This window comes from Anopheles marshallii, chromosome 2 (genome assembly GCF_943734725.1).
Source record: "Anopheles marshallii chromosome 2, idAnoMarsDA_429_01, whole genome shotgun sequence".
In the NCBI taxonomy this organism is placed as follows: domain Eukaryota; kingdom Metazoa; phylum Arthropoda; class Insecta; order Diptera; family Culicidae; genus Anopheles; species Anopheles marshallii.
In genome coordinates, this window is record NC_071326.1 from 82,940,285 (window position 1) to 82,963,849 (window position 23,565).

Sequence of the window (23,565 nt, forward strand, 5' to 3'; positions counted from 1 at the left end):
TGTTTTACTTAATACGAGTAATTTCTATTTATTTTTTTTTTTTCATTTTTTGTTTTGTTTTCTTTTGCCGGGAAGGAGGCAACATACGCACGCGCGCGCGCGCGAAACGCAAAACACTACTCGGCAGTGGCCATTTCCGTTTACGGGTTTTCCAATTTCGCAAACGCTGCTGCTTTTCCGCTTCCTTCGCTTCGTTTTGTCATGTCTGAACTCCAGTTTTCCACGTTTTATTCTACCCTTTCACTCTGCTTCCTTCTCTATTTCCTGTTTATCTCTTATGTCGCGTTTCTACTGCGAATTTTTTTTTCTTCATTTTCATTCCTGTGGTTTTCATTATCATGCTGGCACATTCTCTTCTAAACAGCGCATCCACATTGGATTGCCCTTTTTACCCTCTCCCAATCATGCTCTTTGCGGTGCGATCCCTTTTGCATTTTGGTCTTCACATCCTGTTCCGCATACTTATGTCGTATTAATCTTTCTGCTTTTCTGATTTTGTTTAATTTTATCTTTTCTATATAATATTCAATTAATATACTCCTCCATCTCTTTATGCTATCCCGGTAAAAAGGTGAAGATTCATGAGGAAATTTATATGCATGCGATGAGAAACTATCAACACACGAGACAAAACAGTTTTATATAAAATGAAAAAAGGACAAAAACGCCAAAAATCAAATAAACAATGGATAAAGAAAAACCTAAACTCGATTTTCCTGCACGTTGCACAAAATAAAAAGACTAAACCGTTCGCTCTCTGCTGTACCACCCGCTGTATACAGCTGCTGGCAGGCTGTCAACGTTGCAACGTGTGCGTGTGTGTATTTCGGTAAGATTTTTCCTTCCCTTTTTTTCTACAAAATAATATATCCTTGCATAAAGAGTAGGTGGAATTTGATCGGCTTCTCCTCGGTGAGAGGAAAAGCTGGTGGATGTTTCGGGCACGTCACACTGGTTATTTGGCAGTTGACGGCTTCAGTAGAATAGTGTAAAAAGCATAATGCTTCCTTTGCTGCTGCACATGGCGGCCGAACCGGATCTATGCGATGATCCCACACCTTATTTGGCGGCTGCCTCCTCTTTTTCTTTATTTTCTTCCACCACCTTCTCGGGTTCCTCCTTCTTTTCCGACTTCTCGTTCGAGTTGTCCTTCTCGAGTTCCTTTTCCGACTCGTTCTTGTCCTGTTCGGCGGTTTTTTCCGTGTCAGCACCTTCCTTGTTTTCCTTGGTTTCAGGTCTAAAAGTAGGAAAGCAGGATTAAGTATGATTTTATTTGAAGATTATCGAACGTATCGCGGTTCCGTCATTCGGTGTCTCCACTTACTCTGGTTTCGGGATGTGTGCGTTCAGATCCAGCTTGGTGCAGATATCCTCCCAATCCGGGAAGCAACGTTCCTTGATCCGCGATACATGACCCACCAGATTCGGGCAGTTCTCCGTCATGAACTCCTTCAGACCGTACTTGACTTCGTCCAGGATGAAGTGGATTTGTGCCAAAACGGAGAATGCAACACAATCCAGCTGAAATAGTGCGCGTTTAAGAGAGTGTGCATTAGACGAGATTTTCGAGAATACTTCCCCGACGAGGCAATTCTTCTCCCACCCCTCTGCATATACATACCGTGGTGGGTTCATCACCGAAGAAGAACGGCTTATCGGCCAGCAGCTCAGACAGCACCTTCAGATCCTTGCGACCGAACTCCTCGATCTCCTCGGGCTTGTGGACACCCAGGCCTTGAGCTTTCACCTTTTTAGCACCCTGGAAACACTAGAGACGTTAGAGGACGGATGGTTCCGATTAACAAACGGGTGCACACTACATGACGGTATGGTTTTAGATGAATGTTGTACGGGACTGTTAAGTTCTGATCGTGATTCAGCACTCCTGCTAACCCCCTTCTATGATAAAATACTTTCTCTATTGGCCACCTAAAGGCAGGGCCCCAGAATAAACGGGCTAATCTCACAGGAAGGATAGTATACGATACGAGTGCAAGCAAGACGTTTTGATTGTTCATGCAGGTATGTAATGCCTTCCAAATCATGCAGACTGATCAATGTCTCCACTAGGAGCTTCTACGAGGCGTTCAATGTGATATGTTTCGTGAGTTGGTGATGTGAGCAGTCACACAAAGTATGAACGACGAGGATGGGTGCACAGACAAACCACACGCATACACACTAAACACATAAGGAAGGAACCGTGATCGAGCAGTTCATATGCTCTGCTTACCTTGCGGCTGAACTGGAACTTGAAGAAAAAGTTCAGCAATGCGTTCGGCAGACGGCTTCCGAGGGCGTGCTGGAGGTTTATTTTGTAGCCCTTAAGCATCTGTTCGGTGTTCTTGCTGCGCCACGACAGCACCACCCAGACGAGATGGTTCTCCAGCATCGAGATCATCGCGTGGGCAATGTTGCGCTGCTCCTGGGTCAGGGCGGCGTCCAGGTCCTTATCGTAGCGTGTCGCCAGCTCCTGCATGATGATGGTCGAGTCTGCGATTTCCTCGCCATTGACTTCGACGAAAGGCAGCTGTCCCTTCTTCGAGCGCAGCTTCAGCTTATGGTCAATGTTCTGTGGTTGGAGCAAAGAGAGAAAAAAGGAAATACGATGTTTAATAGTCACGAGATTTTGTTTGATATTGATTTTGAGGTTATATTCAGTAGCAATAGCTTCATAGCTGGAGATGGTTGTGGAATTAAAAAAAAAACTTATAGTATCTTAAGAATTGTCACTAATTTCCATCTTAAGCTGAAACAATAAAACTCGTCCAGTAAGGTGTGTCTCTTTGTCCAGCTTGTTCTACTAGTCTTGGTTCCTTTCCTTGCAAATTTGCCCCTATTCAATGGCCGGTACTACACCCTCGATTGGCCTATATTTTGCGCACTTTCGGATGTCCGCCATACTGCTGCCAATGGATTCCTCTTGCTTTTCCTCCCAAAAAAAACGCACACAGCAACAGCCCAAGGCGGCCATTAGGTCGAACAACGAAAACATGTCAAATGCGTTCAGTTCGCGAAGGTTTCGACGAGTTCGCCACAATAAATTTCAACTCCATTGCCATACATTAAAACCATTAAACCGCTGGAAATAAATGATTTATACGCATGTATCCTTTCAGACAACAACACCCGTCGTCACACCCAGACAAGCGGTGCCTTTGGTGGTGTTAAATTTGCGAAAATCGGAACGGGACACGAACCAGGGGGCAGGGTAAAGCTTTTCCTCGTGAATTGAAACAGGAAAAAATCTCCTCCCGTGAAGAAAATCTGGACCGACCACGACCACGCGCGCCTCAAATCAAAGTTCCTCCTCCAGTCCCACGAACGAACCGAATGGCGTCCTGTCACACTAACACAGTTGCACCCTTTTTAGTATCCCCACAGACATCCTGCACCTTCCTCTCGCTGTCATCCCTCGCCATGCCGCAGGGACGGTCGGCGATTTGGTGGTCGGCGGCTTATTGCGCGCGCAAACGCCGATTGTTCCTGGTCACGGCACCGCACGAAAGGAGAAGTGGCAAACAAGCTACCCACCTTCCACGACCCATCTCCACCAACAGTGCTATACCCCCACCCCCCCGTTTCGCAGTCCTGTGCTCTTTTGTTGGCGGCGGCACATTGTGGTTGGGTTCTCTCCTGCCAAACGGGGCCACGCCGGCCGGGGTATTGCCGGCTACGGCTCGTTTACTTTCCCCTGAAATCTAATTTTATCCTCCAACGATTTGCTTTGTGTCCTGATGGTGGTAGTGTGAGCAGACACCACGGGATCGTGTCGCGCCTCGATGTTGCCCACCACACACGCCCTAATCCCGGAGGGGGGGGGGGGGGGGTATTCTTCGTATTCCGGCAACGGGTTTCCAGTATGGTACGCTTACGGGCAACCAGAATGAAGCATTTTTTTTTGCTAATAACTTAATAGAAGCAATCACTTTACGCTTGGAAGTATACTAAAGTGGTTTACAGAAAATGTGAGACCAAAGAGTGAACCCCTAGACTGCTAATTGCGTGTTGCTCTGTACATGTGTAATGTGCGCGAATGGGCGGAAAATTTGCTGCAAGTTAGAAGAGGCAGCAGAAAATGACGGGTGTAGGAACCCCGCGTTTGGCGTGGCCGTTTTTTCCGGCATACAAATAGCTGCGCCATGTGCAAAATTCAGCGTGCACCAAGAGAGTGGATTTAAAGCGTCCTATTTTCATCTCCTTTTTTCCACCAGCTTTCTCACTCTAGCGCGGTGAGCGAGGTCCACAATGGAATACGCTCACCGCGTACACTCACAACAGCCCACGAATATCCTTTTACCGTGCCAAAGGTACACAGACACACTACCACCAGGACACCGCAGGTCTTTTTGGCTCTCAATTTTTCTTATCAGCACCACCATCACACACATACCAACCCAAGTGCGGCCCGAGTTTGCCGGGTTTTTGCCGTCCATCCCCGGCACGGGTCCACTCACCAGCCCGAAAAAGGGAAGGCGCGCGCGTGGTCACATATTATTATTGATCGGCCTATCCCTACGGGACACCGTTCACAGGGAGCGCGCGCATTTGCCACTATATCTCACGCCCTTCTCAAACAGCGGATGCATGTCTGCGCTGGTAGTGGTGCTTAGCAACAGTGGCACCGATTTCAACCGTACGTCGAAGCCTTCGTGAAACACGGTCCTGCCGGTTGAGGTGGAAAATGGACGGAAGTAAGGGAACGGTTGGATGGGTGGAGGCATGCGATGGAGACGCAACCGACGCCAAAAAAGGATAACGATTACAGCCATGAGTGTAGGTGCATGGGTGTTTGTGAGTGAGAAAATGAGTACCAGGAGACCGGTTTAAGGACGCCGACTGGTCGAAACGCCTTTCCAACACATACACACGCACGCATTTTCGCTCCCCCATTTCGGTGAGAGGAAAATTCTCGTCAACGTGCAAAAAACACGAGGGAAAAACCGGATAACGGCAAATGGGTTTTCGGATGGCATAAAGGTGGTTTCGAAATGGGGCGTTTGGTCTCGAACAAAAAAAAAAGAAAACCCCCGAACATCAAAAGGAATGTGGTAACGCTTTCCATTTCCAATCTTGCGTACCATTACTGCTATTTGTTCGCCCAACAGCTCCGGTTGAGTCTGAAAGAAGCTTCAGGGTTTTGCAGGCAAAAAAAAACACATCTAACTCTCGTACGCTTTACGTGGCGGGACAGTAATGAGGGAAAAAGGAATCAGTAGTCGGGTTTTTCCGGATTTTCCCTCATCAACCACAACCCGGCCCTGCTAAAATGCCCTTACCTTGGGAGGATTGTGTTTGTGATGGGCGGCTTTTCTCCGGGATGTGATTGGTCGAGAACTTTATCCACTCCTTCTCTCTCCCCCCCCCCCCTCCCTCCCTCCCTCCCTCCCCTTCATCTGTCCAGAGCACATTCCACACGGTGGCCCATTTCTTGTGGCCATTTTTTCCGGCCGCCTTGATGCTTGAGACAGATTTTTCCTGACACTGTTGCGCGCGGTTTGAATCTTTCATGCGCTTCTTTCTCCCGCCGCACGATCTCCCGTACTCTCTTTGGCCCAATGCAAATAATGGAAGCTGTTTTTTTTTTCTTTTTGCTGAGTACAGATTCACGACGCCCTACTACCCCACCCTTAGGGCCTTTGGGATCTGCTTAGTACGTGCTAGCGTTTTGGGGATTAATATGGCCAAGACACAACCGGACGCAAATAACATTTCTACCCAGCTGCTAGAAATGTTTGGTCCAAACCACCTGGCAGCAGTGCTGACATAACGTAATAAGCTTACGTTAAATGCTGCATCCATTTGCACAGCGAACCGAGCCATTGGTTTATTGGCCAAGAGCATATTGCAAAAAAGAATTAAGAAGCATTAGAAGCACCATAGCACTGCGTTTGTTTTAACATTTTTTGATGATAAAAAAAATCGACAGCCTTTCGCCTGCATTTCAGCTTGATCTCATCAGTTGCAGGCCAAACTCTTTTTCTCGATTATTTAGGTTTTTGGTGCCTACCTTAAAATTCTTGTTGGCAAATAAAAGCTATAAAATCAATCGAAGCACCAACCTTCAATGGTGAAATTGCCAGAACAACTGAATAATGTTTAAAGATACTAAAACCTTACAAGTTTTGTGAATGAAACCGGAAGGCAAATACGTTACCCTTAAGCCCAAGAGTGAACTAAAATTTATAGCAAAACTTATAGCAAATATCAATGTTACTTTTTCTACGAGCAGCTTTCTTTATTCGCATTTCTTCAACGTTATGGACAACATTGGAATAGCTTTGTACTGTTTACCAATGCACAAACATGACAAGCAGAGCTAGATATGGCACATAGTTTATGCTTCATTTTCTCCACACATTTCTTCAATTAGACATGGTGAACTCGTTGGAATGCGAACGATTCAATTAATTTATCGCTTCTCGCCGTCACAGACCACACCCCTCCGGGTACCGTTGCGCGCACCCCACCCGTTCCGCTTAAGCGGCACTCCAAAAGCGTTTATTTTACGTTTTCTTCGCGACACTCTTGACTTCTATTTCCATCGTGCATGCATAACTACTTCAACCTTAATAAAACGACAGTGCCGGGCCGCCGCTCCAGCAGATGGCGCTACTAGCGCCCGCTCACTGATTGCTCCGATCGTACACCGGGGAGTTGCCCCCAGCCCCGTTGTGTTGGGTGCATTAAAATGCTAATTGAATCATTGTCACCTCGATAAAGACGCGCTCAGTTCATTATCGATGCAAACAAACTGCACACACGCGTCTGCCCGTAAGCGTCAAGCAAAACTTTCATACACATGCATTGGGTGTATCGTTGGATCATTGTCACAAGGAGTGTCCCTGCTCTTGCAGGAATGTAAATACTAAACCGCCTCGGCCGGGGAGGAAGGTGGTTTGTAACGCTTCGGTGTTATCTAATCGGTATAAGGAAACCATCATCATCATATCGAAAGGAATCCGCACCGTGCCCGTCGCAGCCTTGACACACGGGAAACCGGTCATTCCAGTTCCGGAGCTGCGAGAAAACGGTTCACCGTATAGTGCCGTGACGACAGCAAAACACACGTTGCCATCGTTTCATCTCGCTTCCTGCTGAAGGGTGGGTAGCTCACGTTGATGATAATTACGGGTGAGGATAATCTACCACGGGATGATGCATGCACAACACGAGCCCTCGCGTAAAGGAATGTCGTCCCAGCGGTATGCATAACGCTGGCACTGGAATCGCCGATAGCAAACCAGCAACAATAACCACCCACCCAACCCAAAGCCCAAAAGATTCGGAACACAGATCGGAACTGATTGCGCGAGGCACGGAAATCAGCGCACCGGTAAGGTTACGAGCTTTGTGGCCGGCGAGGTCAGCCATCTGATGTCCTCTTCCGCATTCTATGGTTTCAACAAGTCGACAAAACGGGCCCCACAACGGGCGGGGGCCCAGTGCCCGGGAACAACATGATGGGGCGATGATTTGCATAATTGAAGGCGCACCGTCACCCGGCACCGCCCACCGAAAGTTGTTTAATGAGCAAAAGAGCCGTGTCGTGTGCGGAAAGCAACACCACGCGAGACTCATTATTGTCGCTTAGGCGTCGCTTCTAACGCGCGACCAACGGCAGGCAACGGCGCATAATTAGAAACATAAAGACTCGCACCGTTCGCGCCAAGCATAAATACAGCAGCACGCGAAGCACGAACGCTTAACCAGACGAAACGAAAATGAAGGTTGTTGTTGTTTCTTCTCCATCCAACATCCGTGCTCCGATGCGTGCAGGAAAACCTGCTGCTGGAATGAATGGAATTTTCTTACGATGATCCCATCTGAATTCCAGCGGACGTATGACGTGTCGTCCATTTCTAAAGACTTTGGAACTAGTGGAACAACACACCGAACCCCCCGGAAACATACCGCCCCGTTTGCTGCAACGCACAGCCACAACATGCAAAAATAAGATACATTCGACACGGCACACCACAATCAACAGCATTTCACTCCCCACAATGGATTAGATAACGTTAATCAACTCACGTAATGCGTGTCACTGCAAACAACACATCGTACACCCTTCTGGGTGTGTGTGTGTGTGTGTGTTTCGTGGTCATCGACCACCGATGATGGCCAGCGATAAAGATTTCATCATCCGTAGAAAGCGAGAATATGCCTAAGCTTCTTCTGAAAGTCTCATCGTCCACCACATTCCACTTTCGCTTGCTGGAATGTGTCGGCACAAGCGGGAGAACCTCCGTGCTGGATACGATCCGTGTGCCGATCCCCGTAAAAACCTGTCCATCGGTCGAATTGGTCGAAAACATATTTTCGGTCTCGATGTACCTTTCTTTTTCTCCTTTTTCTATCCCAAAAAAGCACTCCAACTATCGTCGAGATCTCCTTTCGCTTCTGTTTTGCACCAGCGCCCGATGGTTTGTCTGACGTTGAACCGCTGTCCCCCGCCGCTGTCATAACACCTGCCTTGTCCATCCTTTTTTATTATTATGTCAAGAGATACAGTGTATTATGTTTTTTTTTTTTTCGTTGGAAGATCTCTCTCCATCGCTATCGCACGATTGTATGAATCAAAACGCTAAAGTCAATGAACTTGGGGGGGGGATGGTTTTTTTTTATAGTTGAGACACGGTATCATTATTTTTGAGTGACTATCAAAGTGTATTGCATAGATACAGGCGGTTATGGAAGGTATGATTGAAGTACATCCTGATGCAGTTGGTACTTGAGCAATTTCGTCGACGAAAATCTGCAATGTAATTGAGAAACTATGTCCTGTTAGCGGCAAGGATTCGTTTTGCATTGCAGAACTATTCTTGTTGCAGAAGAACTTTTTTCCAACCAAAATGCCAAAGTAATAGATGCATTTTACTGAAGATAAATAGAAGGAAAAGTTCTAAAACTTCACAAAGTCAGAACTTACTTTCTAAATAAATGACTTCTCTTTCACACTCTTCATAAACGAATGCGAATAAAATGGAACAACAATTTTAATGATTCAATCTTAGACAAAATATATCACCAGTACCCAAGGAACCTAAAAATTCCTTCAGCAACGAAAAAAAACAAACACGCACATCTCAACCAAACTCGAGTGAGGCGCTCATCAGAAGCACTCAAAAGTGAGGTTAGGTTTGTTTACTCTGGCAAAACACTTCACCCGTGTCGGTCCATCCCGATTGATCGTGGTGCCATGTAGGGACCACCCCACCGCCGCATCATGATTTGACCCAAAGTACCCCAAAAAAAAAAAAAAAACACACACACACACCCGTAACAACATTATTGGATGAGTGTCATTGTATGGCGCCTTCAAGACACGGATTGCCCTATTCCCCACACCCAGCGGGACGGAAAGGGTGTGGATTACTGTTTGCCTTTCACTCCACCGAGGCGAAAGTCCGTGGTGTGTTGACGGGCGCACTGGGTGTACACTTGGGAAAGGGTCAATATTTGTTCAAGCTCCGTTGAACTGCAGCCCTTTCTGCTCAACCTGATCCTGGGAGCGTTGTTTTTTTTTTTGAGTGGAGAGGAAGCAACGAGGGAGAATTGTTGTGCCAGAGGTTCTTGGGCCCATATTAACATCAAGGGAACGCTTTATTTTAACTGCTTGAAAGTGAGCGATTTGGGAGGGTGGAGAGACACATAAAACAGTTCGCCAAATGCTAATCATGTTATCATGTCTAATGAATCATTCAGCTCGTGGTTTTCGTGGCTCTGCTTTGCCAAACATGTCTCTGTTTGCCCATTAACCTCAGAACATTTTCATTAGAATAATTAGAAGGTAAATATAAACATTGCGTTGGAAATCATGTTTTTCTTACGATTAATGCCTGTACTGTCATTAGAATTTTGGTCTAACAATTAGATTTTCACACTGCCAAACATTCTAAATGGCGGATTGTTAACATGCTTTATCTTAACATATTCATCGATTCCCGGCGCACTACGTGCGACAGTAAAGTACGGCAAAGCTTTCAGGCAAACCATTCGAAATCGGAGCTTTTTTGTATCACCACCCCATTTTTTTTTTTGCCGATACTCCCGATTTGGGTCAATCTCGTTGCTGCTTTCATTTTGTGTGAACAATAATCAGCCCGTTTTTCACCTCGTAAACCGTGTAAACCACTTTTCATGCCTGGGCCAACGAAAGCGCAACCGATAAGACTTTAAAGTCCAGATAGGCGCGAGAGGAAACGAATAATAGCCCAAAAAAACACACACACACACATACACAGACAAAACGAACACAAGCTAATTACTACCAAATCCTAACGGAGACGATAATTTCCAAGCGAAATTCAATTGGTGATCACACACAGCTATTCTAGCGGAAGCCCCCAAAACGCACCCGAATGTGAAAACCCATGATGTTTCAGCCAGGGAAGCGAGGAAGAAGCACACTGAAAAGCTCCGTTTCCGCTTTTCCAACAATGAAAGCGAACTCTGACCATAACTTTCGCCCGCTGGGAAGCAGCGCCAGACGAACGAGGCGCGAGTAATGTGAACCCACTCTGCGCATAATAAACCACAATTACGGTGCGCACACCAACCAGCGGTGTTGGATACAATCCGACCCCGACTGCACAAAAGCCCCGTACGGTTTGAAGGTTTGGGGCATCATCCACACCGTGGAAATTGTGGTGGTGCTCCAAATCTGCCCGTCGGAAATTCGATGACTTGCGGCGCCCGAATGTTGTGGTACAGCAACCTGCGCGCCGCACTAGGCCACGTGGCGGCGACGGCGATTACCGCGGAAAATTAATTGCCTACATCTCCGGCACTCGTTAGCACCTATTTTCTACGCCCTCCTTCCGCGGACGGTCTGGCTTTTGCGCCCGTGAAGCTTATGATTGCCGTTACCGAGTCATCAAGCGTTTTGGAGGCATTAAGGAACGATGAAAAAGTGTGGATGACAGTGGGCACCGAAACGCGCAAGGAGATATCATTATGAATTAGGAATTAAGGGATTTGTTCTAAATTAGCTATATTCGAAATTCAAGACACTGGGGCCTAGAACTTCAACGATGTTAAGACATTTTAATCATAGAAGGGTTTTAGATTGGAGTTTCAGAGCCTTTTCAGGATTCGTTGGAATCTTTTCAGGCTGAAGGTGGTTGTAGGAATACCTTCACTATTCTTAAACTTTGCCAAGGTGAAATTTAACCAAAAAGTCCAACAAATTCCACTTCTTGCAGGGTTTTCAAATGTGTGTGTGATAAAGTTGCAATCAGTTTGGGATTATTTCAAAGTTGCACTTCAAAATTCGTTGATGTTAATGTGAAATTTTTTAGAAATTCTAAAACTTTTGCAAGACGGAATTCTGATCAATTTTTTTCTCAACTATTACATCTATCATTTATATTTATTACGCAGAATCTGTTTCACCTTAAAAAAGCTGGAAAGATTCCAATATGGACCAATATTCCAAATTCCAATATTCGAATTCAACTTGAAAAAAGGCCAACAAATAATTTCAACTTAACCGTTTGAAATTCAAAAATCCTCCAGTTTAAATAATCTCTTCAGAATCCGTATTTGAAACCCGAAAAGCTCTGAGCAAATAACAAAAAGCCACCATGAAAAATCACACCACAACCGGTAGCATCGAAGGAAGCTGTCCAAATCAACAACAGTAGCCACATAGCAGGGCGTGAAAAAGAGGAAAATCGGGGAGTAAACATAAACCGCTCAGCCGCAACCGAAAGCCTATGCCGCAAACGTTATATTCCCAAAGCATCGCACCAGATGAAGATGCCGACCCCGGTTTTGCGATCGTTACAGATCTATCGGAATCGGTGTGTTTGGAAATGCGTTTTATATTTTTTTTTTTCACACCCATTTTCCATCTCTAACAATGCGACCAAAACAGCGAAAACCGTGTTTGAGAAGGGGTGCTCTGCTGTCGTACAAATGATTTGTGTAGGATTGTTTAAAGTCCCAATTTGTGGCCACTTTCACTGATGTTTTTTACTGCACCAAGCAGCGAACCAAAGATGAATGCGTGGTATGGAGCGAGATATTAAGAAAACCAATTATTTTTTTAAATTATTTTCTGCGATCATTAACGATAGCTATGCAGCAAGCTTAAATGAAACAATTTTCCTAAGTGCCCTTAGATAAAATCTAACGCAGTGGTGATGCCACCACGCTTACTTTCTCCTAAACATGGCATCAAAATGGATCATACAGAACAGCAGAAAGCTTTCCTATTTGGAATAAAGTAATAATACGACAAGTGTTACTTTAAAAACATAAAAAAAATTATTGCTTTAGTCATCTAATTTCCTGTCCCCAACATATGTATGTAATAATTCAACAATTAAATTTCTTCACAATTATTCTGAAGTCCTCCTATCCCCTTGGTTTTATTCGCCCCTCATCAATTTCCAAAGACGATTACATTAAATGTCCAATATTCCATTCACCACCACCGCTTCGGTGCGCAATTTATGCGCTCTGCAACGTGACAGAACTACCGAGTGAAAATGAAATAAAAACAAACACTAGACGGTTCTACTACGCGTTCCGTCCCGATCGCGCTTTGTTCCCGCCTTCCGCTGAACGATTTCTTCTCGCGCCACATCAGCGTTACAACCCGGAAAAGAGCCATCACACGTCGACGAACAGTTTCACCGGTCTGTGTCGGTGCACTGAATCGTCGTTGCCCCAACCAAATGCAGTTTGAAATATGCATAGACAACCGACCCTTCCGCCCAAAACACTCGGCAAACCGCAAACTTCGCGCCCATATACGTTCACCAACATTCCGGCGGTGCGCGGCAGAGCCTGGGCCGACCGCATTTGACGCACCATAGACCATGTCAATGATGACTGTTTAAGTAAACATTTCAATAAGATTACTGCATTCTTTACGGCGTACCTCCCCCGCACGGGCACACACACTTGCGCTGCCGCATTCAGATACCCCCGTTTTCCGATGGGCAATTTTATGAATTATTGCATCGCTTGTCGATGCATGTTCCGATCGCTGATCGCTTGCCTCCCGCTATTCCTTCCCCGACGTATTGCTAACCTCATCAATCGACAAGATTCTTAGAAAACACGACGCAATAAAATCAAACCATATTAAGCCTCCATCTCATCTTTGAAAAAAAAAACAAAACATACAGCTGTTCCTCAATGCTTTTCCCATCATCGGATACAATTTGCGTCTCAGTGTGTGCATTATCTTTTTTTTTCCTCCCCAACGCCACCGAACCAACAGCAATGTACGATATGATCTAGAAAATTATTCTGATGGAAGCTGATCAATACCTGCTTGCTTTATTGAACCTTCGGGCAGGCAAACTCCACTTAGCAGTACAATTGTAACCACAAAGGCTGCAAAGCCATTTCATTACGGAGCAAAGAACCCACAAAAACCGCAAGTAGTGGGAGAAGAAACCTTTCATAAGTTTATTTCTAAGGCAAGCAGCTCTTCCTTGTCGTACAATTCGCTGAAAAATATCAGTAAATGAAAAGTAAAATTTGCTATCTCAACACATCACTCTGTCGCAGTTACATAAAAATTACAGCCCATTCATCAAGTGCTTTGTATATAAACTCTATTCCATCGTCTAACTCACTTTTGATTGGATATACAACCTTCAATTAGTGCTGATGCGAGTGTTCGGTGGTACCGTAAATATTCTCGGTCGAAGAGAAGCACTGTACGGTGGCGCGAAAACAAATAACCGGACAGATCTTTGTTGTGATGTCGAAGGGAATGGGCAGCAGTGTGCTATAAACCTGAGCGGAGCGGGGTTGAGATCGTGATCAAACGGAACGTTATCGAGCATTGCAAAGAAACCCCAGCGGTAACAAACATTCCGATGGGATCGATCGTAAAGTACGCTCTGTTCGGTACAATCTTAACTGGGTGTACACATTGTTTTACAGTTACGTTGCTATAAACAGTATTAATTTGATCAAATTTTGAAGTAATATCATCATTTGAGTAGGTGCTTTGTATTAAAAATGAATGTAAGCTTTACGAGAAATTGTTTTCACGATGATATGTGAATATCAATGTCCAGCTCTAAACCATTTTCACTTGAAGTACAGCTACTCCAATGGCAAACCTGATTAAATTACCCGTTGACAGTAAACACTAGTCCTTGGGAGCCATCCTCCCCATTTGCTCGCCCTTTTTTAAACTGTCACATTAATTCTCATGCATCTCGTCCACATTCAGAAGCCTCACTTAACATAGAATATTCTGCGCTTGTCGCATACCTCACTAATGTAACCATTAACCAAGCGCAGCAAGCTGCTCTCCACAATCCAGGCAGGTGAGTGATGTGAGACGTCCATTTGATTTACCTCCTCGAGTGTGTGTGTGTGTTGCAACCATTTTCTAGCGCTAGCAGAGAATGGTCCGGCAAAACACTTCCGCAAACGGTGTGCCTTTCGCAAATCGGCGATGGAAAAAAAATTCATCAAGTGAATGGCAACAGCAGTAGAATCACATTGCGCCACTCACAATACGCCACCGTCAACATACAGCGCACCAACACCATGTGTGTGATATGGTACGGTTGCCCATGAAGCGGAGAAGAAAAGAGAGGCAGTGTACGGTTTGGCGGAGGTAGGTGGTGCCGGTATGCTTTGTCATCCACTATCGTATGTAAATTAATTGCATAAGCGTGTGGCAAATCGCATATTTTACCACCGCTATCCCCCATTTCGAGGTGTTACCCACCCACCGAATAGCTCACCTGTTTTTCTTCTCTTGTTCAACCGAATACTATCACACTCTCCACCCACCGTGGACCGAGAATTCATCCGAACAAACGTGAAAAAACCAGACGGAATACGGTAAAACATCCAGGCACTACTGGACAGACAGTTCGTCGCTTGTCCGCGCGGCAAGTCTATTGTTTGGCAAGAGAAAAAAAAAACCGAAGCTACCTGCAATACACCTGTGTGTGTTTATGGCTGGCGGTAGTATTCGCCCTACAGACGAGGGTTTGTAACATGTGTGTCAACTCATCCGTTTTCCTCTAGGTTACATTTTTTCATGACAGCGGGAATGGCTTGGGAATTGCCTCGAATCAACGGGTACTTAATTTTAGACAAGAAAGGAAATGTACTCTCGGGTACTATTACACGTCCAAAAATAAATTAACGATATTTCAAAATCAAAATTGAACCTAATCAACCGCCCGTTAATGCAACAGGTATTTGACAGATGTTTAACCACACACGGCACATTGGGCACATTGGGGCACTGTTTCCTTTACTTTTTATCACTTACTCGTTTCGATTGTGTTTATGCGCTTTGGTTCGTTTTCTCTCCCGTTTCCGGTAGGCAACATTATTCCGCTCACACCGTCGGATGGTGATGTCTATTTTTGACTAATTGTCATCAACTTCCGGCACACATGGCGACCGGGGCTCGGGAAGTTATCGCGTAAAAGCATCGCAAAAAGCAACAGTGACACATCTCCACGTATCGAATAACCTGTTGCACACACATCTGTGTCGGAGCTGGAGCTGTGGTCATCCGCCCCCTCCCGGGAAAACCCCTTCCAAGCAGGTCCCGAATGTCCAATGTGTGACAGACAGCCGTTATAGCGATCGGTGAATCCGTTAGTGTGAGAGAACTGTACGGCGCCCGCCGTAGTATAATCGGGCGCGCGCGTTCGTAATCGCTTCCGTTTGGGCTGCAATCATTTACGTTACTTGTCAGCTCGGGTCTAGGTGAGCATCCAGTGAACGTTTTTTTTTTTTTTTCGTGCATATTTATGACCGTTAATGTGCGTCCAAATTTCCCTCCTAAGCGGTGCGGTGTTTCTAACTGCATGACCCGGTAAGGCACATCATTACACCGGTGTACCAGCAATTAAGGCAGATGCGAGAGTTAACTTAAGCTTTCATGCAGCGGAATCTCCACATCTTAGTAACACAGGCTACAAATTTAAATTCGAAATTATAGTTAAACATTTTATGAGCAACAATAAACAGCGAGTGCAAATTTCATGTTGCAAATACGACCTTAATCACAAGTTGGCTCCTTTCTCCAAGCAAAATCAAACTGTTTTCCACTGCTGACGCTCATAACTTACCTGAAACGAGAGAAAGATGATAAGAATAATCAATAAAATTGCACGCTTTAAGTAAAAAGCAATGGTAAGAGTAAAAGTGTTGAGTAAATTTGTTTAAAACCCACTGAAACTTCCCTGTTTATCTCTTTGTCTATAGAATTCTCCTATATGCTTTGGTTCCGTATTCAACCTGAATGAACCCTAAACAAATGGCTATAAAAATAACTATTGTGATCGTCCGGAACAATCGCTCCAAAGCGCCGTAAATAGAGAATAATGGTTTGTGTACATGTGTTCCCATAGAGTACAGCGCAGGCTACAATACAAACTATTCCGACCAGCTTCAGAATTCAATCCCTTTGCTCGCCTGTTGATGTATCCATCAAATATTGCTATCCAAATAGAAATATGTATCCTGGTTTCGAACCGTTCGCTACACATTAATGGGTCACGCTCCCTAAAAACGCACCAAAAACCCAACCCCCTCCCCCAACAACGCATCGCCCAATAGTGCCACTCGACCACCATTAATCTTTCAATTAATAAAGCATTAGGTAATTGATAGGAAGGAGCGACAAAGACATTACCAACTGACCCGTCGACCAATGCAGTTGATTATGGTACGGCGGGCTGGAACACATGATGGAGTACGCATTGTTTGCTGACACGTACCGCTCTCCTCTTTCCGCCATATTTCCCCACCCCAAGTACCCACAGCGCCCGAACGCTGCAGAAAGAAATGAAATTCCAAGCCAGCGGACCACGGACCGGAATGGGTGCCATGGTGGTTCAGAATGTTAAGTGATCGCTATTTTCGGGGTCGTATCATTTGACACGGGTTTAAAGGGAAGCTTTTGGCGCCCCCTCCACCCCATTCAGCACCGAGCAGACGGCCACCGCTAACGTGTGTTTAGTTAACCGAACTCCTCCTCCGAACGGACCGTGGGAATGTGGTGAGCTGAAGGTAGTGCTTCTCCAAAAAAAAAAGGAAGACAAACAACGGCAACCACCGTCAAATCAAACACGATGATCTGGTGGTGAAAATGATTTTTTTGCTTGAGGATGAGGAACCCAACACGTGGTGAAACACGTTTGCAGCATAACCGAATGAACATTAAAGGAACTAACAATAACAACAACAGCAACACAAAACCTGGGGCGGCCTTTTCTTCTCCGGGACTCTCTCGGCCGAACGTGGGGGGAGGGGTGGGGGGGATGGAAAAAAAACATAAAGAAAGCCACGGTGCTGCTGCCAAATTGATGTTGACAGGAGAAAGCTTGAAATAAACATGTATACATACATACTACGTTGGTTTCGCGTTCGGCGATTCCACTGAGCATATGTCCGAAAGCCGTGCCCCTCCCCGTCATGTCTGCCCCCAAAAAGCGCATAACCGTGGCCTGCATAAAGAGTGCCGCGGTCGGGCATCTTCTCCAACCCCCCGCGAAAAAAAAATGCGATGATTTGCAATTTGCAGGCGAAAATGACAGCAATTAGTGGAAATATGCTCAAGTACAAAAGGGGACTAGAGGGCCCATCATCATGCGGTGTGTGGTGAGAGCACACTTTCTAGGCGCGTCTTGCCGTTGGAGTGCGGGAAAACTTCCCTGAAGATCGTTCATTTGCTAATTTTCGAGATTGATGACTGAGTGATTGTTCTTCTGCTAGAGTCCCAATAACTCAATGTCATGTTTTTCTCCAAATCCATCCATATTTTCACTCGTAATGCTTACGTTTGTTATGTTTCCAATGTTGCTATAAGTAATCAACTTGACGCAAAACACTTACAATTATTTGCAAAAACATCAATTAACTTATTAACTAGCAACATCCAAGTCAAAATAATTATATTTAGTTGATTACTCTTCAAATTAAAAAGGTAAGCATCAAAATGCAGCACAAAATCGAGTTAATTATTCGACCTTCAGCAATGCCGACATTCCACGCATCGTACGGATTTGCACATGGAATCGAATTAAATTCGTTTGCCGCCACATTTAATATAATTACAGCGATAAACCGATGCATAATACACAACTATTGCCATGTCCTGCACCGGTCCGTATGAGTCTTCTGCAACATTAAACTGTCGCTCCCGAACCCCCCAAGGGGCAGGATGCTGTTGCTGTTGCTGCTGCGCTAATGAATTATTAAGCAGCTTATCCCCCACATCATCTCGCGCTAACCCGTTTTACATCGCAAACGGTCAAGAATGGTTACAAACGCTGAAAATAATGGCATTGGCAAACCGTCACCAACTGCATCGCTTTGCTGCGCGACTATATTCTACCATTTCGCAAACCACCAAGAATGCAGTTGATTGTTCATTGCGTAGGCCGGTATGTAAGACTCTCGAAAACCTCGACTGCGTTGCATCGCAACCATTCAGCAAACCGTACAGCATAGTCTGTTGCTGCTGCTTTTTTTAACATTGCACAGAGCACAACGGCCAGACGGCCAACATGTCAGTGGTGGATGCACTTTTCATTAACACTTATGAGTGTGCACCCACTCAAAAAGCGAGATATAGCGTGCATGACAGCGAAAGAAAAAAGAAAGCAAACAACTAAATATAACGCTCCAGACAATTTTACCCCGCATACGCAGTGGGACTGCCCGATATGATCATCGAACTCGGTCACATGTGAAGTTTACGGGCGTGAAGATCATTCGAACGGGTGCGGCAAGCAAACGGTAAGGAATAACCTTTTTCCGGTGGTAACCTCATCAATATAGCATTGAAAATGGATGCTTCGTGGCTCTTGAGAATGTCCGGACCGGGTAAAACGTAAGCAGGGAATGAAAGCGGTGGAAGCAACCGGAGAAAAACTTATGAATGAATTTCTTTCAACTTCAACCACCAATGAGCAATCCAGTGCGTGCAGTTGCGCCGTATGCAACTTTAAACCAGCACACTTCAGATACATTCGATTCGTCACGTACTTTTACGCCACTTGAACGCCTTGCGCTCTGCAGGACGTGAAACAGTTATCCAACGGAGTTTTTAAACATATTGGAAATTCTTGAACAGAAATGTTGGTCGTGGAAATCCCAAAACCTATCTTCAGAACTCCGAATGTCAAACTTTATCTAGACCAGCACCTTGATCGACGATGTCTGATAATTCGACAATTTTTTAAGAATCGGTCTAACAAAGAAACTTAACCCAACATCTCGTTTATAAAGAGAGAGAGAGAGAGAGAGAGTAATCACAACGTATTCATGTTAATCAGCTTGTCCTGCTCAGAAATAGATATCAAATCACTTGCCAGCCAGGATGAAATTCGTGAAAATTCAAACTAATGTAGAGCTTGAAAAAGAATGTTGGAATCCTTGATGAATCCCACCAAGCTACTCCGAAGCTGTGAATCTCACATTCGTCAAATTCTTGTTGGAAGAGAACCTTCAAAGTTTTCAAGGTCTTGGATCACGGCAAGACATTCTAAGGTGATGAGTCTACTTGGTTCCGTGCTGCTAATCTAAAATCAAACCTTACTGGAGCTCTCGAACTAATGACTAATGACACAGACTTTGGTAGCCTAAGGTTGTCCAAAACATCAGAAGCTTACCAAAGAATTGAGTGACTCAAATTAGGACAACCATGACGACATCTCAGACATGGACCTTACCTAAAACGTATGAAGCTTTCGAAGAACGTATGAACTTCTAGGAATAGAAGCGACGAATCCGTTACTGTGAAACCAACCAGACATGTTAGACAATTGTGAGAGGTTTCGAACACTACATCAGTAGAAAGTAAACACAGATTTGTAATTAATACAAGCAATATCTTTCCGTTTTGTTTGACATTTGATGCATCAGCACTAGCGTAACTGGCAATAAATGCCATTTTAATGCTAATTACACATCAACACAATATCTTGCACTTTCCTCTGTCAATTTTACTGATGAATTTAATGTGCTCTTCAATGTTTTCCCCCGTCTAGATGCCGCAAACACCTTCCGGCAGAGTATGCCCCCCCATCCCCCCAAACAAAGACAGGCGTAAGATAAACTTTACCTAATTGTACGGCCGCGGTAAAACCGTTCGGCAGTGGAATAGTTTACTCCAACCGTGTCAGTTAACGGCCAATCTGCATCGGACGCTTACCGGGGTCGCCGCTGAGGCCACAGGCGTCGAAAATTTCACATTTCCACGGTTCCGTTCATAAACGGGACATAATACGGGACGAAAAACCAAAGCCAACCAAACTACCCCGAACCGCCACACGACGCATTATGGGGACGAGAGGGCGACGCGTTTGTAGTTGCTGCACCCTGCGCCGGACATCTACATAAACAAACATCTTCCACTCTTTCGCTTCGAGTATGATACATTCATTCTTTTGTAGTTGCAGCCAGCACGCAGCAGGCCGCTTCTGCCACACCGGTGGAGACCCGAAACCGGCATCCAAATACAGCTCACTCGTAATAATCTCAGCAACGCGAACGCTCATTAGAAGATGAGGCGGCGACACGCGTTTACCTTCCTTCCATCTCCGTAAGGAAACGATAGTTTACATTTGTTGCCCTTCGTTGGTACACTGTTGGAAGGTAAGCAGGGCCAAACCCATCCCGAACCATGTTCGCTTGAACGGAGCACGAAGTTCTCTAGAGTTTTGGGGCGAGACATACATTGCCGGACATATCGTCAGTGACGCGCGTGAAAGACCTGGGCAGGATGGTTTATTAAACATAGATCTCGCATAAATATTTACACAATGCAGGCCACAATTCAAACATTCGGCCACTCACCACTCACCTTCATATGCATGTCAAAACTCCAAGGATGAGTTTTTTTTTTTTTTGGTTGAGTTTCGATCAATATCCCAAGGGCTAAGAGTGAATTTGCCTCATCAGCAAAAGCAGCAACTTCAGCTTGTTACTTTATTTTGTCTTATGCGAAGAATGGCTATCTGCGGACCTTCCGGTATGCATGTTAATCTTGCAATTTCCGACCATCGCAAAATCTCAACATATTGACATCGAGTTGACCTATACGTCGACACTGCCCCCAAGAGGAAGCAAATTTCGCTCGGTACTTGTACTCAGCCACTAACCCCCGAAAAAAAATCTAATCAGGATGCTCGATCGATCAACGAGACGTTTTCACCATCTTCACCATACCGCATCCACCATCCAACCATGCGTCGTCCCACCGCAGAGGAGTTCGATGCGATCACGAAAGGCAATTTCCGCGAACCAGTAGATTGATACATCCTGCCTACATTCACGAAAGCCCTTTCCTCGCCACATAACCACACACACACACGCAGTGCTTCTCACTTTCATTTTCCACCCTACCGTTAGCTTCTTCACATCCTTTCCCAGCACGATATTGCTCACCCCGGGGATGCTGGAACGGTACGAGTGAGACCGTGCGTGTTGTGCAGTCGGCGCCATGGTGGGCAGGGAAAATTCAATTTCCTCGATACGCACACCAACACACACCCAGCGTAGTCCGGCTATTGCTACCCTTATTGGATTGGTGGTTTCTACCATGCTTTTCGCCGGCGAATGATAACCGGTATCACTTCTCGTCTAATATTGGATTGTTTGTCATAGAATTGGGCATAAAAGGGCGCCACACATCGGCACACCGATAGTTTACTGCCGAAATGCTTGAATTAGGTGGTTGAAAGTCATCTTAAAGCCTCACTAAATGCAATGTGTATATAAATTAAAAAAGAAACACACCACACCCTACCTAAATAGCTACCTGTGAAAAGGTTTGTACTAATTTGCTCCAGTAAATTCACCTGATTGGTATCGAATCATTCCGTTCTGCTTCAGCTGCTCACCGCCATCCAACAACACAAAGTACGGAGCACACCCTACCGTCGGATGTATTAGGGGTTAACGAGAAAATCAGGGTCTCCCGATAGGCGATGACTTTGTTGGGGGAGTGGAATTGTAAAAGCTACTACCGCTGCTAGTACGTGTTGCAAGAGTTCGGTGCTTTGCGGGGCACAGTCGAGAACTGATCGATTCTTCACACCGAATTTTCCGTACCGAATCATGTGAAATGAAAGCAACAAATCATCATCATTAACCTACTGCACTTACTGCGCGTGACCTTACAAGAGAGAATTTAATTGAAATTCCCTAACCTGGCAACATTAATAGGAATGTGTTCCATTTTATATATATTTGTATCCATTTTTTACAACGTGAAACGAAAAAAATGAGATTTGTAAGTCATAACGTACTTCAAATATGCCTTGCAAACTGAGCGTAATCCTGGTCACGGCACCAAGCAAATTTACTGAATTATGTTTAGTTTGTGTTGGGTTTTGGTACAAGGTACTAATTACAGTGCCCGTTGTTTGACATTTAAACGAATGGAATGCGTCACACTACAAAAAGCAATTCCATAGAGCCTATCCACGAATAAACATCCGTACCATTGTAGCTCTTTCATTAACCATTCTGCACGCGGTACCCAAGGTATCTGAACGGTTGTTTGGGCTGCTGATCAGCATACAGTCGAACAATTTGGTTCCTCTATCGAGACTCCACGTATGGTGCGATAATTATGGGTAATTACATTTTCGGACAAAGACCTAAAAGCACTGTCCATAAGTCCATCGTCACCAGAAGTGCACCACCATAACCTGCGGCCTATCAACGGCATACAACGAAGCAACGGATACACCATTGGTGGTGTGTTTTGATGTTTGGTTAGGCAGTGGTACTGAAGTTTCCACGCACGTCCACAACAACAAAACCAAGCACCATCCAAACGGTATGCTGTTAGACGCATTTCTTTTCGAAATAAAAAAAATCGATTCCATCGAACACGTGACCGATCGTTCAAAAATTCACCAACTCTCTCGGCCCCATCTGCCGAACGCCAAGACACGCGCTACCCCCAAACGATAACACATTCCAACGGTCGTCTTGCTGGTTGAGTTTCCCCACAAACGGGCCGGTCAGTGTTATACGCTGGTTGGGAACAAGAGTTTCAACGACGGTTCCAGCACGCAACGGTGAGAAGCAGCAATATTCGATTCGTGTCGGATCGCGCGTACGCTACAGTGCATGCGCTGGAGAGTTAGTTGGAGGGTATACACGGTGAAATTATGAGACCGCAACCAAAATTCAATGTTTATCACAGTTTACCGCCCGTCTGCACCGTCCGGCACGGTTCGATATCAACACCTAACTCCATTGTAACGACCCTGCAACAACGAATACTATCTCGCTCCCTCTATATATATATTTCGTTAACTTTCCCCCCAAATTATTCGACACGTAATCTTTCAATGGGCCGATCGATGATGATCGCCCCGCGAACCTTTTTGTTTCAACATAGCCCTTACCTCGCCCGGTATATCTCCTTATCCCTTTTCCGTTTAGTTCGACTCCACTTATCAAACCACACTTCACACTGACGCACTTTCCAATCATACATTCCCGTAACAGGTTAAAGGAATGAACCGTACCTGTTGCACCCCCTTGCTCTCACACTCGCCTAAACATAATCTCTTCATCATGCGGTGGTGG

At 45.2% G+C, this 23,565-nt stretch overlaps 1 protein-coding gene across 1 annotated transcript in view; it reads right to left on the reverse strand.

The window, feature by feature from the left end:
* Positions 1-1,058: 1,058 nt before the first annotated feature.
* The window catches only part of LOC128710427 (failed axon connections), a 46,700-nt gene continuing 24,193 nt past the window's right edge, over positions 1,059-23,565 (reverse strand). Inside the window, exons 2-5 of the mRNA XM_053805480.1 lie at positions 2,234-2,572; positions 1,622-1,768; positions 1,325-1,521; positions 1,059-1,237 (exon numbers count right to left, since the gene is read on the reverse strand). Coding sequence (XP_053661455.1) covers positions 1,060-1,237; positions 1,325-1,521; positions 1,622-1,768; positions 2,234-2,572 — 861 coding nt within the window. The 3' untranslated portion in view covers position 1,059. The remainder of the gene's footprint in view (positions 1,238-1,324; positions 1,522-1,621; positions 1,769-2,233; positions 2,573-23,565) is intronic.